The following is a 17,794-nucleotide window of genomic DNA, read 5'->3' on the forward strand; positions in this document are numbered from 1 at the left end:
ACTTGGGTTCACCTTGTCTCAAAATAGGAAATAAATAAAAAGGGCTCTTGTGAGACTCTGGGTTCAATCCCCAGTACCCTCCCATATGCACCTACATACACAGCTTTAGCTATTTTTATACCACTAAAACTTGCAATTAATATTTTTGTACCAGTAAAAATTATATTACTCAGCGAATGTACAAAAATGGAAAGGGAGGGTAAATAGTAAAACAGAAAAGCGAAAATTGATGATAATCAGTGGGTCGATAAATATATTTGCTTCCAAGAGAATACCAACTTGACTGGACACTTAATTAGTTAATTAATTTTGAGATGGACTCTTGCTATGTTGCCCAGGTTGGCCTTGAATTCCTGGGCTCAAATGATCTTCCTGCTTCAGCCTTCTTAGGGAACCCAGCATTTAAAGTGACAGAGTCATTATTACACATACCCAGGACTTTTTTAAGAACAGTAATTTGAGGAGATTTTAAAATGTAAGTGTCTCCTATTCTTATATTTCATAACTGTTTTCATATGGGTATTTGTAAAATACTGCAGCAGTTAGTTAATCCAGGATATATTTAACTTTTTTCTCACTGTACATGTAATATGCCTGTCATTACTAAGTATCTTTATAAACATATTTTTATATATGGAACAGCAACAACAAAAAAGGAAAAAGAAAACAAAACCGTAAGCTGTGACTATAAATACCACTGTCAGATTTGAAACTTAGGTAAACCGGTGGCAAAGGTGGGAAAGAAAGGAAAAGGGAGAAACGAGTGCCAGCGTGACCAAGGTGAGGTCGGAACCTGAACAGAGAGAACGTGGACAAATGCGATCCTGCCTGATCTTCCTCGGGTATCACACAAGTTCCTGCTTCTCATCTGTGCCCTAGAAGGACATCTCCGGAATTGGAACTTGTGCTAAACTTTATGTTCAGACAACTGAATCAGAGCTGCCAGCTTTAGTGAAGAGTGTTGAGGAAAAGGCAGTGTCAGGGACCTTGGTCCAAGCAGTAGAAGTCACCTCCTAGTATCTCAAATAGGGGACGTGACTGGGGATGACTCATGTCCTGAAGAAGGGCTGTGGACCAGGCTTGCATGACAGTGGAGAAACCAAGGAAATTGGGAGGGCCGAGAGGCTGAGAAGCAGCAACTGTCTTTTCAGCAGTAGCAGAAGCAGCCGGGGCAGGATGCCACCTTCTGCTGCTGAGAGTGCTGTCTGCTCTGGATCCAGGCTCCTGGGAAAAGCACCCCGTTTGAGACGCCTAAGCCCAGGGCTGTGCTTGTGGGTGGATAGTTGTCACCTGTGGCTTTCATGCTAGGAAAGACACTGCATCAAGTCCACACACAGTAATGATTTCTCTGCCTTCTATGCGGACTGCAAAGTGAACTACCTCCAAAGTGGCCTGTCCACAAGTTTAGGAAAAGGGTGCCAAAAGTAGAAGCTACTGGCTAGCACAGGCTTGTTGGCCCTAAGAGCAGCAATCAAGAGGTCAACAGGATGTGACTAGTTTCCTGCTAACAACCTGAAGTGGCATAGAAGATCAAAGGAGAGTACTATCTCATGTCTCTTCACTTCCTATCTGTTTAGCCTCTCATCTCATCTACAGAGAAAATGAAAGGATGGTCCAGAGAGTGGCTGGAGGGGCAGCCTGGACTAAACTGCCTGTGTCTAGAGCAAACATAGCTTGTGGAGGTCTAGTGTAGCATTTATACTGGAAGGGTAATCATCTCGGCCCGCTACTCTTTCTGGGGAGTAGTGTGGAGTTCAGAATGAGCTGTGGATTAAAAGGTAAGAGGTTAAAAGGAGATGGATCTGAGAATGAAGCATCTTAGCTTTTAATTTTGCTTGACATACAATTCTCATCCAACACAATACACTTACTGAAAGTTTACCACTCAGTGCCATTCAGCGCATTTTTAGCACATTCACAGAGTTGCGAGCCAATACCACTCTCAATTTTTGAACATTGTCTTTATCTTCCCCCAAAACCCCACTTAGAAATCATTTCTCCCTTCCCCTCTGACTACAGTCTCCCCCACCACACACACATATACATTCTAAGGAACCTCTAATCTACTTTCTGTCTTTATAGATTTACCTACTCTGAACATTTTGCATGCATACAATATATGTCTAGAGGGAAAACGAAAGGATGGTCCAGAGTGTTGGCCTTTCTTTATCTGGCCTCTTTCGAGGAACATAATGTTTTTGAGAATCATTCAGGTTGTAACATGAATCCTTTTGATTTTCTTGAATATACACTTAGAAACAGAATTGCTAGGTCATGAGGTAACTCTGTAGTTAACAGTTTAAGACACTGTAGACTGTCTTCCACAACAGCTGAATCAACTGACACTCTTAATAACAGCATCTGAGGCAGGACCTGGCAGCAGTGCCTTCATACCTGCTAACACTTGTTATCATTTTTATTACAGCCATCCTAATGTGTATTAATCTCGAACATGGTTTTGATTTGCAGTTCTCTCATGGCTAATAATGTTGAGCATTCTTTTTTGCACTAATTGACCATCTGTATATCTTCTTTGGTGAGATGCCTATTCCAATCCAACTTTTGCCAACATTTAAGTTGGGTTACTTGTCTTTTTATTACTGAGCTGTAAGGATTCTTTATATATTCCAAATAAAAATGCCTTATCAGGTATATTGTGTACAAATATTTCTCCCAAGTCTGTATATTCTTTTCACTTTCTTAAGGTATCTGTTGAAATGCAGACTTTAGTTTTGATGGAATGTAGTTGATCTGTTTTTTCTTTTGTTGATTATGCTTTTGTTGTCATGTAAAAGGACACCAAGATTTTCTTCTGAGAGTGTTGTAATGTTTGCCTTGGAACTTGGATGTGTCATTTATTGTGAGGCTTTTTTGTGTGTGTATCTGAAGTAAAATAAGGGGTTCTTAATACTTAAGAAGAAAGAGTGAGTAGCATTCATCATTCATGCTCACTTTGAACTATACTTTCCAGAGGACTGGACTCAGATTCTGTTTTCTTTGTTGTCCTTTAAATTATTTTAGCTGTTAGATTTTACAATTATGATTGCTTAATCAAATTATGATCTCAATTTACCGCTTTCATATAATGCACAAGGAATAGTTTAGAGTGGAAATCTCTAATGGCATAAAAAACTATTTGATTAGATTTACTTCACACTGGGCCAAATAATCTGTACTGCCTTCACTTGCTTTTAAAGAGCAAAAAAATATTTTACATAGTAATTATTATAAGAATATTGAGGATAAAACCTTACTCAATTGCCATTACTACCAGCATCTTCCTTCCCCTGACCTTCTGTGCTGGCACCAGCCTGCCCCCTCATGACTACATCTATTACTCCAAGCTTCTGATTGTCTCCAGTGCCTCCATCCTCTGAAACATAGCTCACTGTCAGCCCATGGATGTGCCTGTCCTGGGGCAGAGGTCCTGCATAGTAGGATTGAGAGCCAGACCTTGGTTCACTGAATTGGAAGAGCTATGTCTGCCAGAGGCACCTTTCTATAGTGGGTACAAAGATGTCAAATGGGCTTACAGGGAGCCTGGTTGCCAAAGTGATCTTTCTAATATATTTGCCCATTTTATCACTCTATATAATGCTCTTCAGTGGATCCAAGATTCTTAGATGGAATAAAACTCCCTGCAACCTAGCTCTGTTTGTCTCACCAGCTTTTTGATGAGGATGACCTTATGATTTACTGTCTAAACCAAAAGACTTCGGAAAGACAAGAGAAACATTAGGAATTACGCTAGGACAATAAACTGTGGCTACCTGGGGACTTATCTGTAATCTGTAACCCACTACTCCATACCTTGGGTCTTTTGCTAGTAGTTTTCCAAGTATACACCTTCTGATTTCCGGATCAGGATGTTTGATAGTTATTTGGTCTACCCTATTGTGAATCTGAGGACATTTTGCCTCCTTTATCTGATTAAAATTTAAAGATAAAATCAAAACATTCTCAGCATTAGAATGTAAGATCATAGTTGAAAAATGTAATTAAAATATCTAAGTAATATTGTGAAATATATATGTATTTGGTCATCACCCCTGTTCCTGTTATAGAACTAAAATCCTTGGAATCTAGGAGATGATAATGTCTTTTGCATGCTAATGAATTGGCTGATGAAGGTTGACAGCCCCTAGGTAGCTTCAGGATGGGGGCTGGTCCCAGGAAGTACCCAGGTGGGATTGATGTAAGGATTTACACTTTGAGCCCCAACTCCAGTCCTTAAAGAGGGCAGAAAGATTAAAGAGTAAGTTGATTATCAGTGGCCAATGACTGATATAAAGAAAAAAAATCTCCATAAACCCTCCAAAAGCTCAGGGTTGGGAGAGCTGCCAAGGAATTCTCTACATGGAGGTTTCTGAGGGTGGTATGCCCAGAGAGGATGTGACCAGTAGATGCCCTTTCCCATGCATCTTACCCTATGCATCTAGTCCTTATTCCCTTGGAGTAGCCTTGGTAGTAAGCTAGCTAATGTGTTTCCTAAGTCCTGTATACCACTTAAGCAACTTAATTGACTCGGAAGAGGGGGTCTGAGAAGCCAGATGGATAGCCAGTTGTCAGAAGCACAGGTAAAATAATCTGGAATTTGAGGCTGGCGTCTGAAGTAGGTAGAGGAACCCTTAACTTTATGGGCTCTAATGCTATTTCCAGGTAAATCGTCTCAAGAGTTGAATTGAATTAGAGGACACCTGGCTGATGTTCACTGCTCTAGAATTGTTTGCTAGCTGTGAAGAGAAATCCCACGCATTATGGGATTACAGAAATCTGCGTTGTTGACTTGCGAGGAGATCAGGGAAAAAATACTTAGTTTTTCCTAGAGAATGTTAATTCTGTGTTTTTCTCTGTTTCAGGTTCTTGATCGTAGTATTTTCTTTTCTTAAAACTTCAGTTCCCTCTTCCATATTTTTCTATCTTTCCATGGTTTATTTGTGTTTATTATTCAAGATACTTCAAAGGACCATTGGTTCTGGCGAACTAACCATGATGCTCCCTGGCGAGGCTCAGTCCCTGTCATCATCTTCCCAAAGCCTCTTGTGCATACTTTTCTTATTGTACCTAAAAAAAAAAAAAAAAAAGTATTACAGTTGCCTACTTAGGCCTGCCTTGCCCTAAAGACTTCAGTCTCCAAGGCAAGACCTCTGTCTTATTCTTCCATCTGAGATTATTAGAAGAGTAATCTTCTTAAATGTAATAAAAGGTCATGAAACTTATTAAATAATAGTATTTAATTTATGTTTCACTTGTAAAAGTCTGTGGTTTAGATATTTTGAGTGAAGGTGAACAATGTTATCTCAACTTTAAGTGTTAATTTGATTAAGTCTAATATATTCTTTTCCATTGGTCTAGCATGTTTCAGGTATTTAAAGAATGGTTCTGGCTGGAAAGATTTTGGCTTCCTACAACAATAAAGTGGTCAGATCTTGAAGATCACAATGGACTCATCTTTGTCAAACCTTCTCATTTGTATATGACAATTCCATTTGCTTTTCTTTTGCTGATCATCAGATATTTCTTCGAAAAGTAAGTAGTACCTATATTTCTTCCCTTCCCATTTCCCTTTGTTGTTACAATTCTAGAATAATAATGTTTTAGATTTTGTGAGGTCCTTACTGGCTCTCTTATTCAGAAGTTGCCATTTGTGGGTTACAGAACTTGGGGGAAAATTGGTTCAACTAAATGCACACAAAACATTAGGTTAGTGGCTGAACATGAAAAAATTAGAACATGAATAGCGGCATGTGCACTAGCTTTACAGTGAAGAGAATGGTGATCAAGACAGGCGAAGGCTCACAGAGCTCATGAGTGTCAGTGACAACATGTGCCCAGTTTACTTCCCTCTACTGTGGTGTCTGACAGCACATCAGCATTCTCAGGAAAACCGAGTTAGAAGAGTTTGACTTAGAGATGTGCTACCCTTCTAGAATGGCTGTAAAATATCTCATTAAAGACCAAACCAAACATTGCTCTATCATATGAATTACTTAAAGGTTTTATTGCTGCCCTTCTTTCTAAAGTGTTAGAAAGTCAAAGAAAAAATATCAGTTTGCTTTCTCAGAAAATAGTAACTGTTCTTTTTCTTAAATTTAAGTAGATATATCTTTCATTGTTTTTATTAAAATTGTATCGGTACTGTGATAATGGGAGATAAATGTTCATCTGTATTTTCTGTAGTTATTTATGTTTCAAAAAACTTATCACATTAATTCATTTGGAGCAAAAAGAGTATTTGAATGTCAAGAGTTGGAAAAACTTAAGACAAACTCTGATAAAAATCATGTTGTCCAGGACTAACTATAGTACAGATGATGTGTTTATAACCATTTTCAGGGTCCTTATCTTGAGAGTTAATATGCCCAACTCTATTCTAGAGGACTTGCCAAAAGGTTTGGGACAAATAACTTCTCTTGGGCCAACAATGTGTTCTTGCTGTTAGGTAGAAAGGAAAGCCCCTAGCTGAGTACATTTGAAAATTTGTTTCCTTTGTGACAGTTAATTCTGCTTTTTACTCATACAGTTGAATTTGTCAAAGAAGACATAAATAAAGTAGAATTTGCCACTGTATGACAAAATTAATGAATTACTCTTTTATTATCTTGAAATACTTTTCTTGTACTGGATCTGGTAATCTTTGAATTTAGCGAGTAGGTTCATTACCTATCCCCATTGTAGAGTTCCTGATTTGGGTGGGCGACTCTGTTCTTCAGAGTTTGGTCAGGAGAGTGAGATAGAATATTATTTTGGTTGCCAAAGCAGCACAGCTGTGGAGGACCAATGTATGATGTGTTGATCGTGACCTTGCCTGTCCTCTTAATTCCTAGAACCATTCTTACCTCTTCATAAAGGAGCAAGTGTAATTTGTATCTTCTATCTTCCTGGAACTTTAACTTTCAGTAATTGTCCCTTACCTTTTCCCATTCTGTGATGCTATAGAAAACTGACCTGTTCTACTAGTCTCATATCTTTTAGCAATAAAAGGAAGGACTATTTAGTATTGGAGAGAAATTATACTTTTTGAAGTATGAGTTTATATTTTTCTAGGGCATCATTTGTAGTAGAATCATTTGTGGTAGATCGAGCTATTCATATCTTAAAATATTACTTATATTTTGCATTTGATCAAAGCTTATATAGTTAGAGAGGTATATACTGTCATAAGTAATGTGTCTTCAATGAGAAAATGAAAAATGAGTGCCCTGACCAGGGTCATAGTTCCATGAAATGAATGAATCTAGGATTTGAACCCATGTATATGACACCAGGTCCAGGGTTATTTGTTTTGGTGTTATGTTTTTCTACTGTATCATTATTCTTGGACTTTCACAGTGAAATATTCCTGATAGAAGAGAGAAAATTAACATTTCGGGGTGAAAACATGTAGCTCAAAGAGATGTTCACAAATATGAAATGTTCTGAACTACCTTAAAATTCACATAAATTTGGCACAATGTTTTAGTGAATTCTATGGTATATTAATCACAAGAAGTCTTCTTTTATGCTAGACTATGCTTGCGCTGCAACGTCTTACTCTATGAAGTGAGCAGGAATTGTGATCGATTGGTTCACTCTTTTTCCTTTAACCCTAGCAAAGAGCCATTTATATGATCAAGAAGCAGTATTCCTAGAAAAATAAGAGTAAGATAGGGATGTAGTTCAGTGGCACAGTGCCTGCCTTGGCATGCACAAGGTCGTGAGTTAGATCCAAGTACAAAAAAAAAAAACCAACAACAGTGGTAAAATAGAACTGACAAGAATCAAAAAGCACGTAATTTGAAAGTGACCTGCATTTGCTTTGTCTTTAGGCTTTCCTTTCCTTGCAGGCTTTAGTTCATGGTTTATAGTTTGATCCTTTTTTAATTGTTTTTGCAAGCCTAACAGTTTCTAGTTAATTTCTCCTCTGTAAATTCTTCTAGGTGTCTGAAGTGAGAGTTAAGGAAAAAGATCTAAACTTCTCTGAAGGTCGACACTTATGACATAAATGAACTATCTCAGTATGAATTATGGCCCCACAAATCAAAGGCAAAAGTGGAGATGACAAAATCAGAAGGTCATCTCTTCCTTTCATTTAATTGTACAAGGACTCCCACCTCTACCATTTCCACTAGCACCGTAAGGTTGTGAAGGGACAGAATGTCCTTCATTCTTCAAAGAAAGCTAGGGGAGGTGGAGGAACTCATCTACAGCGATTTATGGAAATTGGAAAATAATGGCTGTTCCAAATGGAAATAGTCTCAAAGTTAGCATATTATTTTAAGTGTTACCTGAGACTTGCGTTACTCAGATAGCTTATTCTCTTATGTAGAACCTGGTGAACAAGTCTGCTCATGGAGCCTCTGGTCACTTAGGGTTTGAGCCAATCATATGCCCATAGGCTACTGTATCTACTTTGGAGAGATATTTAAATCTGACATTTTTAATAGATGCCTAAGACTGCATTCCTTTTAGTCTGTAAAATAATATTTAAAACAAAAGGGGGTGTAGTCTTCTGATTCCCACGTAGCTGATGTTAACAAAGGAGCTGTCTGGTGACCAGTGGGGCTATCTGAAGGCCTGGTTCTGCGATAGTAGTGAACCTAAGGGACTCACTGTCTAGTAAGTAACCTAACTTTGAACAGTTTACATGGGAGGAGAAGTTTACCAGTCTTTTTTCTTCCTTTTAGACATTTCTTTTTTATTCCATATCAATAAAATCAAAGTTTAGGCAAATTAATCCTTAAAGTCTCTTTAGAAGTAAGACAGTTTTCCTACTTCTTCAGCTCAGTTTATCAAATATTTATTGCATTTCCTCTATTTTCTAAAAACAAATTTTAATTAAGAGCCTATTCATATTTATGTACATTTTTATTAGGTAAAGAGAATGAATGCTTTTCTAGATTTATTTGAAATGGAAGAACAGTTTACATACTTGCTTTGTTCCATTAAAAATTTTTCTATTCTTTTAAAACATTTAAAAAAATTTTTTAATGTTTCTATTCTTGAAGTTAACAGACCACATTTCTTTTTCTTGTTTAATTAGCCATATATATATATATATATATATATATATATAGAGAGAGAGAGAGAGAGAGAGAGAGAGCAAGCATATCAATAAGCATTCTATAGATATATATTTATTCAAATGTATATATTTATCCATGTTACTTATCTTTCAGTGACCCTCTGGGAAGAAATGTTAGATTTCATTTGACTTTTAAATAGGTTTTATTCAATTATTGCATATATGTGATTTAATTCTGCTTTCTTTTTGTATTTTCCCTAATTTCTAGTGTCTGAGGGGATACCATTGAGTGAGTATGACTGAGAATACTGCAGTATGAAAACATTCATTTTGTGCTATTCTAAAAATAAGGGTGTTTTCTGCAATGAAAATTTTTAGCTAGTAGGTTAATATCTATAACCTTGTCACACTTTTTTAGATTTACTTAATGTTGATTATGTCTTAGTTTTTGTGGTGATGTTTTTAGATCTTTTATGCCAAGAATAAATTACTCATATTCTTCAAGTCAAAAAGACACAGCACAGTGGCATTGGTCTGTATAAGAGCTTTTTAGGTTATGTGAATTACTTTCTAAAATTAATTATCTTTTAGCTTCCTTCCTTATTTCTGTTCTCCTCTATACTGTATCCTAACATGCTAGTTGGCCCTTTATTTGTGTGAACCAGAAAAACATTTGCTTTATGTACATGTATTGTTAGTTGACATGAATGGTATGGTGCCAAAACTTAATTTTTTTCTTTTTTTAAGAATAACTATTGTGTTTTATGATATAGCCATATTGCTTTGTGTACATCTGGTGCATAATTAGCTTGTTTTTATGTCTCTGAAATGCTTAGGCTATTTCCAGAGGAACTTATTAGTCCATCTGGAAGTTGGACTGCTTATACCTTTCATGATGTTATCTCAGGGAATTTTCTCCCATGTATATGAAAAAATGAATTAAAGGCCTACATGACCATTTTTAATTTAAATTTCTATAATTAAATGCAGAAACTATTAAGTGCTGGAGCAGACTGGACCTGGCAGAAGTTCAGACTGTCAGAATAAAGAAACAATAGGAACACATCATAACTTTTAAAAATCAACTTTATTTACTTACTGACTTCATACAGTAAAATTCATCAAAAATTCAAAGCATTTAGACAAGTGTACAGACATGCAATCATCATCATAAGTTATCTCCATCAACCTAAACATTTCTTTTGCTCCTTGCTCAGTTAATTCTTCTCCACTTATTGCCTTCTGGCGTCATTGATCTGCTCTGTCACCATAATTGTGTATTTTCTAGGATTTTCTATGGATGCAGTCATACAAATTGTAGTGTTTCACTTAATGTAATGCTTTTGAGAATTTTTTCAGTTAGGGTGTGTATCAGTGTTTCCTTGTTGTTGAGTAGTCTTTCAACATTTGGGTGGACTGTTGCACAATTTATTTATAATTTTAACTAGTTGGTGGAGATTTATGTTGTTTACAGTTTTGAGCTTTTACAAACGAAGCTGCTGTGAACATCTGAGTACAAGGACATATGGACATATGCTTTTGTTTTCCTTCATAATGAGCTAAAATGTTTGCTTTTTAAAAGTCACTCTGAGTGTTTATCCATGTTATAGGGCATTACTTGGCAATAAAAAGGAATGGACTAAGTATAAATACACATTGTAAGATGGATGAACCTCAAAACATTATGCTCAGTGAGATAAACCTCACACAAGTGACCACATACAGTATGGTGATTCTAATTATAGTAAATATCCAGAAAATGCAAAGCCATAAAGACAAAATACATTAGTTTTTGCCTCAGGCAGGTTTGGAAGGAAATAGGTATTAACAGTATATGCCCAAGAGACCACGCTGGGGTGATGGCAGTGTCTAAAACTGATTAATGGTAATAGTTATATCCTGTAGTAAATTTACCAAAAAGTCATTAAATTATATGGTTGAATTATAAAAGATGCCATAATAATTATCTTTTAAATAAAATAAAATTCAAGTCCCAAATTGGGAGAAAATATATGTAAAACATACGTTTTATGAAGGATTTAAATTCAGATTATATGAAGAGCTCTTATAATTCAATAATAAAGAAATACAAAGCATGGTTTTAAATTGAGCAAAAGATGTGAGCATGTACTTCATCAAAGAAAATACGTAAACAGAAAATAAACATGAAAATCTGATCAACTTCATTTGTCATTAGGAAAATGCAAATCAAAATCACAGTGCACTGGGGCGGGCAAGTGACAAAAATGTCAGAAGTAAGAATGTTTCAAAATTCTGTCCTCCTTAAAAGTAACCAGAAGACTGGTCTTCAAAAATTGCCAGAATTAACTTTTTCATAATTAAGAATTGGTTTCAAGCTTGCTGTAATCTGGGGCGTGTTATGTAAGAAAAAATACGCCAAGCCTTGGAAAGAACAGCAAGCTTTGTGGCATTTAAGCTTGCCCTATTACTGTTTTTCTTCTTCACGTCCACAGTAGCCTTGGAAAACTAATAACCCACAAATGCAGTGGGAAGTGTCAGCCTGACAGCTGTGAAGGGACCAGAACAAACTCGAGCTCCTCACTAGAGGGCTGTCTCTGACTGATAGCTCCTCTGAAGTATTGCTGACAAGGCTGTCTTTGACTAGAGCCAGCCCAGAGCTCACACTGTGAATAAGCCTTTTCCCTGGGATGTTAAGGCAGTTGAATAGCTTCACCACTCCTGGAGGCAGTGGATGAAAACTGGATCAAATCATAAGCTTCCAAAAAGCTTAAAATGAAAATCTGGGGAATGAAATATCCAAAGAAGGGCTATTTAAAAAAAAAACCTTCGGCATATTCTTGAAAATCTAGGAGGGCACTTTAATTTGTAAGGATTTAAGCATGTGTAGGGTTATGTGGGTGCTTAGGAAAGGTTTAGGAAGTCCCTAAGCCTTCACTTCCTGGTGACCTTGGTGCTGTACATAGACCAGAAGCGAAAGCTAAGGCAGATGTCTGGGCTGAGGTTAAACCTATGTCCTAACACATACACAAAGCTCTTAAGCAGAGCCTGGGAGACTTGTTTGAGACCAGTGATAGTGAACCATTTAGAGACAAGTGCCCAAATCCTCAAAACCTACTTACTTATTGCAAAGTGCCAACACTGTAGTTAAACCTGAATATTCAGGTTTCAGCTTAGAAAAAACAAATCATACATTAACAAATGTTTAAAAACAACATGGGTAGCTGGGCATGGTGGCTCAGGCCTGTAATTCTAGTACTCAGGAGGCTGAGGTGGGAGGATTATTCTGAATTCGAGACCAGCCTGGGCTACAAAGTGAGCTCAAGGCCAACCTGAACTGCATAGCAAGACCCCATCTCAAAAAGACAAAACAAACCCAACATGGGTTCCATAGCTTTGCCATGACTGTTCTAGGCATTCACAGAAATCTCTGACCAATCATTAATTGATTACTAAACCAGCCTCATAGAATCTTTAGTGCTTACACATGACAAAGAATCCAGACTGTAGTTTAAAAAATAAACTAAACAAATGGACAGTAAATAATAGACAACAACAATCAGTGAGGAGGGAAGACAGTATGGTATCCAGAATTGCCACCTTTCAGTATTTAGCATGTTATTTACCACAGAGTCTTGAGCCATGGAAAAAAAATCCAAGAAATTGTGACCCATACACAAAAGCCCAGCATCTCTGCAAAGCCTTGACTTAACAAAGGCTTTAGCTGTTTTAAATATGTTTAAAGAATTGAAGAAAACCATGCCTTAGTACTAAATAAAGGAATAAAAAAATATCTCCTCAAATCAGCAGTGTCAATAAACTAGTAGCAATTATAAATAATAATGAACAAATAGAAATGACAACTTGAAAAAGTATGGCTGAAATAAAAAATAAGATTGTTAATGGTTTTATATGCTAAATTACATTATTGCTGAGTGTGTAACTTTTCCAAAATAATGTAACTGTTTTGGCTTCGAACAATTTTTTCTACTAATTCAGTTGTATAAAATAATAATCATAAGTTGGTGTTAATTAGAATAGAATACATGGATATAATTTGTATGACAATAAGAGTACATAGAAGGGAAAAAGATGGAAATGTTTTTTTTTTTAAAGGGTGGAGGGTTTTTTTATTTGTTGAAGGCAATTTGGTGTTTTTCCCCCCAGCAACTTATTAACCTGAATAAGAATTTTATAAATTAAGAAGCTAGTTGTAATTCCTGAGTTTACTACTAAGAAAGTAACTTTGAAAATAAAAAAAGACAAGGAATTGAAGTGGCATACTAGTAAATATCATTTTAAATCAATAGAACCTAGTCATAGACTATGAAAAAAGACAAAAGGCAAAGAAATAAGTAGCAATGTGAAAAACAATTCTATTTCATCAGTAATTCCTTTAAATGTAAATGAATTAAACATTCTAATTAAAAGTCACCTATAGAAAGGATTGATAGAGTGATTGAACTGTGTGATGTCTACAGGAGACGTATTTTAGATTCAGAGAAGCATATGGCTGAAAGTAAAAGGCTGGAAAATGATGTAACATTCAGATAACAACCAAAGGAGAGCTGAAAGACTGCATTAATGTCAGACAAGACAGAATTGTCACTAGAGAAAAAAGGCATTTTATAATAATAAAAGAATAAATCTGTCAATTACATATGTCCAAGTAACAACAGAGTCCCAAGTATATAAAATAAAACAAAACTGTATTGAAAGGCGACATCTCAATACTAATAGTTGTGGACTTTAATATTTCATTTTCAACTATGTATGAACATCTATGCAGAAGATCAACAAGAAAATAGAAGATCTGAACAACATTATATGTTCACTAGACCTAGGAGACACCTGTGTCTCTAACTCAGCAGAATGCACATCCAACTTATGTGCATAAACAGCTTTCTCCGTAAGTTATATGTTAGACCCTAAAACAAGTCTTGAATGTAAGAGGATTGAAATCATACAGTGAAATGAAATTGGAAATCATAGGAAAAGTATCAAGGGATAAATAAATATGTAGAAATTGTAATGCACTTTTAAGTAGTCAGTCAGAGAAAAAATCATAAAATAAATGAGGAAATGCTTTGAGATGAATGGAAAAGAAAATTTCATGCCAAAATTTATGGAATGCAGTGGTAGCAGTGCTTGAAAGGAAATTTATAGCACAAATACCTGTATTTAAAAGAAGAAAGGTCTCAAATCAGTAATCTAACCTTCTATCTTAAACTAGAAAAATAAGATCAAAAAAATAAGATCAAACTAAATAGCAGAAGTCAGGAAATAATAAAAGTTACAGTGGAAAATCAACAAAAACTACTACACATTTGTAAGATTGCTAAGACTAGCAATATCAAGTACTGGCAAGAGTATAATCACTTTCTAAAACAACTTTCCAGATTATTAATAAGTCTAAGTGTATACTTCCTATAGCACCCATTAGTTCTATTCCTTGATATTTACATTAGGTTATGCCATTTTTTCATGTTATAACTCGAAATAGAAGCATCCTAATTTCTTTATGATATTACCAAATGTTTTTCTGGTAACATTTTAACTTAATAGTCTGCAATGTTAAAGATGAAATACTGAACATTTAAAATTCTTATTCTAAATCCTAGATCTTGAATATAAATATATTGGAATTATCATAAAATGAATTTTAGAATCCATGTGGGTGTTTTATTGTATTGTTTAAAGTTACTGCTTATATATAAAGTCTGCAAATGTGCTCTCCTTGGAACTTTTGAGAGGCAGATAGAAAGGCAGAGGCTGTAGTTAACTACAGTGACAATGTGCATTGATCAGCTTCTTGTTGCTGTCATGAAATAGCCAAGGCTTATAAGGAAATTAATAAATCAAAAGATTAATTTTGGCTCCAGTCCAAGAACTAATGGCCCTTTACTTTCAGCCTCTAGCTAGGGCATAACATCACAGCAGAAACCATGCATGGAGAAGGACTGCTCACTTCATGAGTCAGGAAGCAGAAGGCCACATTCCTAGTGACCTAAGAACCTTTTGCACAGCCCCAGCTCTTAAAGGTCCCCAGCAATTTCCAATAGCATCCTCCTGGGAAACCAGTCTTTTAACTCTTGGATTTTGGGGGAACATTCAGCATGATGCAACCAAATGATTGGCTTTTTGCTATACACCTAAAGTTGCAGATCAAGTTTTCTGTGATCATTATGGGTTCATTCACAGATTTTGAACTTACTTTCTTTTCATATTTTTGTAGGTATATTGCTATTCCTGTAGCAAAACTGCTTGGCATTCAAAAACCAGTTCAAAAAATTATACCAAATACCGTATTAGAGAATTTTTTCAAGAACTCCACAAGGCCATTGCAAGTAAGTTCCAAGTCTTTGCTTGTGTATTTACAGGTGTCCTTTTTGATTCAGTCATCCATGGTTTACTTTGTGCAAGAAATATCTTCCAGTGCCCAGCAAAAGATTTGATTCATTTGGATTTATTTCTTTGCTCTGTTGATAGGTTATATATGTAGTATCCCAAGCATAATATCAAATTACAAATACATAATATAAAGTAACAGATGTTAATAAATGTTCAACAGTAGTGCTGAAAATTGACAATGCCATGATTTGGGTATAAGGACCACAATTGAATATTCAATGGTAGGTTTATTTTTTAGTGGTCACAGGGAGAATGGATCAAGAAACACGATCCATCAAGATACTGTATACAAAAAAACACATTTAACTCTAAAGAAATTCATAGACTGAAAATTAAAGGAGAGTAAACAATTGTTTCATACAACTGGAGTCCAGAAAAAAGCAAGGGTAACTTGTCCTTCAGCTACAGAATAGATAAGAAAGATATGGTATTTTCATACAATGGAAAACTACTCAACTATAAAGTAGGATAATCTTGACATTCGTGTAGGTAAATGGATGAAAATGGAGATCATGCTCATTGGTGAAGTGATTTGGACTCACATAAGTCATAGAGTTATCTCCATATCATAAAAAACTAAAGGAGATAATGGCATCCAAAAAGCACAATACATGTGAAAGTGATAGAGCAGGAAATGCCTAAAAAGGGAAAGTGGTAACCACTATTAATTTTCTATTATCTTGTTTTAAATTCTTGTATAATTTTCATAATTTTTTTAGACTTGGTTTTATTCTGTCTCATTTTGTTAGATTTTATTGTGTCTGATGCTATGGGCAGCTATTTGGAAGATAACAGAATGTATTATGGTAACCATTGTTGATTTCCTGTTATCTTGTTTCATTGTTTTGTTTTGATTGGTTTTATTCTGTTTGATTTTATTTTGTGTGATAATATTTTGAAGAAAATGAAAGACATGGTAGCCGTTGTTGATTTCCTGTTGTCTTATTTTGAAGTCTATATTGCTTGCATTGTTCTATTCTGATTTGCTTTATTCTGTTTCATTTTGTTTGATTTTATTCTCTTTAAAATTAAACAATTTTAATGGTAATATATTCAAAGTGTAGTGATGAATAAAGGTACTCATTAGCACAAAGAAGCCCTTATGTGACACTTCTGATGATTGTGGCACCATCAAAACACATCACACACATAATGAAACTCTTTATGAGTTGATTTCATAAGGAGCACTCTTATTTTATACAAGGACTCAGTATACTCAAAAAACATACTGTGCCTCTGATTATACTTCAGAAATTAAAAGTTTCAAGATAGAGTTCTCTTTCCAATAAAGTGTCCTTTTAAACCTGTTTCCCATTTAGGGAAAAAAGAGTTCATCTCTTAGCTTGTAATTTTCAGTGATCCAGAGTAACTATATTTTGTAAGTGAAAATATCCCTATTAAAAACAGAATGCTGCAAATGGGATGATGTCTTTTGTTTTGAAAGACTAGAGTAAGTGAAAGTAATAGTAAAAGTAAGCCATGTTATGGCAGACTTGAGAGTGAGGTTAGGACTGCAATCTGAGTGTTATCTCTGGGTAGATGCTGCAGCCACGAGTGCCTCCAGTGAGTATTTGGGGGGCAAATGGATTAACAGTTGTAGCACATTACATGTTTACAGCTCACCAAAAAAATCTTTAACTAATAGGTGCAAAAAATAATGTCCATGGCTAGATTATTATTGTTGTTGTTGTTATTTTGGTACTGTTGGATTGAGATCACGATCTTGCGCTTACCAGACGAGAGCTTGAGCCTCTGAGCTAAATCTTGGCCCCAGGACTAGGTTTGGCTCCAGCTTTATTATATGTCCATAGTTAAGATGACAGATGAAATGAAACTATTCCAAAAAATGACATATCTTCTTTGAGGAATGCTTTCTGATATCACCAATCATTTTGAAAATAAAAAGTATACGCTTATACCATTTCGGGATAGGTAAATTCTTTGAGGGTCCTCCATTTTTTCACTGAGATTTGGCTCCAGCTATTATGGTTATTGTCTTCATTGTTCTGGTGAGCTTCCTGCGTTCAAAGGTGTGTTGAGGTTTGACCAAACTGAAGCATAGAATGCAAGCAGCAGCTGTCTCTCACTCGTTCTATCCTTAGCTGCAGCCCAGAGATCACAGCTTCTAGGATGGTGGCAATCTGAAAAGCTGTGTTCCCATATTTTTGGTTTCCATGTGCTCCAAATGGCTATAGCGATTCATCTGAGTACTTTTGCTGTCATGGATGATAATAATATCTAAATACCATTTTATAGCTTCCAAGGGAAGTTAATTAGCCATGTTTGTGAAAGTTTGTGCTCTTTCAGCAGTTCTTATTCTCCTCATCTGTTTCTCCTTGGGAATAATTGTCTTTAGTGACAGCTTATATAAAATGTGAACAGTATTGCGCCTGCTGTTTA

The 17,794-nt window shown here is 35.7% G+C and overlaps 1 protein-coding gene across 1 annotated transcript in view; it reads left to right on the forward strand.

Annotated features, from left to right (window-relative positions):
- Window positions 1-17,794, forward strand: part of Cers3 (ceramide synthase 3) — a 118,664-nt gene that overhangs the window by 27,379 nt on the left and 73,491 nt on the right. The window contains exons 2-3 of the mRNA XM_003475274.4: window positions 5,356-5,529; window positions 15,219-15,330. Of these exons, the coding sequence (XP_003475322.1) occupies window positions 5,357-5,529; window positions 15,219-15,330 (285 nt within the window). The 5' untranslated portion in view covers window position 5,356. The remainder of the gene's footprint in view (window positions 1-5,355; window positions 5,530-15,218; window positions 15,331-17,794) is intronic.

This window comes from Cavia porcellus, unplaced genomic scaffold, assembly GCF_034190915.1.
Source record: "Cavia porcellus strain 051 isolate PalLab524CR breed Dunkin Hartley unplaced genomic scaffold, mCavPor4.1 scaffold_6, whole genome shotgun sequence".
NCBI lineage: Eukaryota > Metazoa > Chordata > Mammalia > Rodentia > Caviidae > Cavia > Cavia porcellus.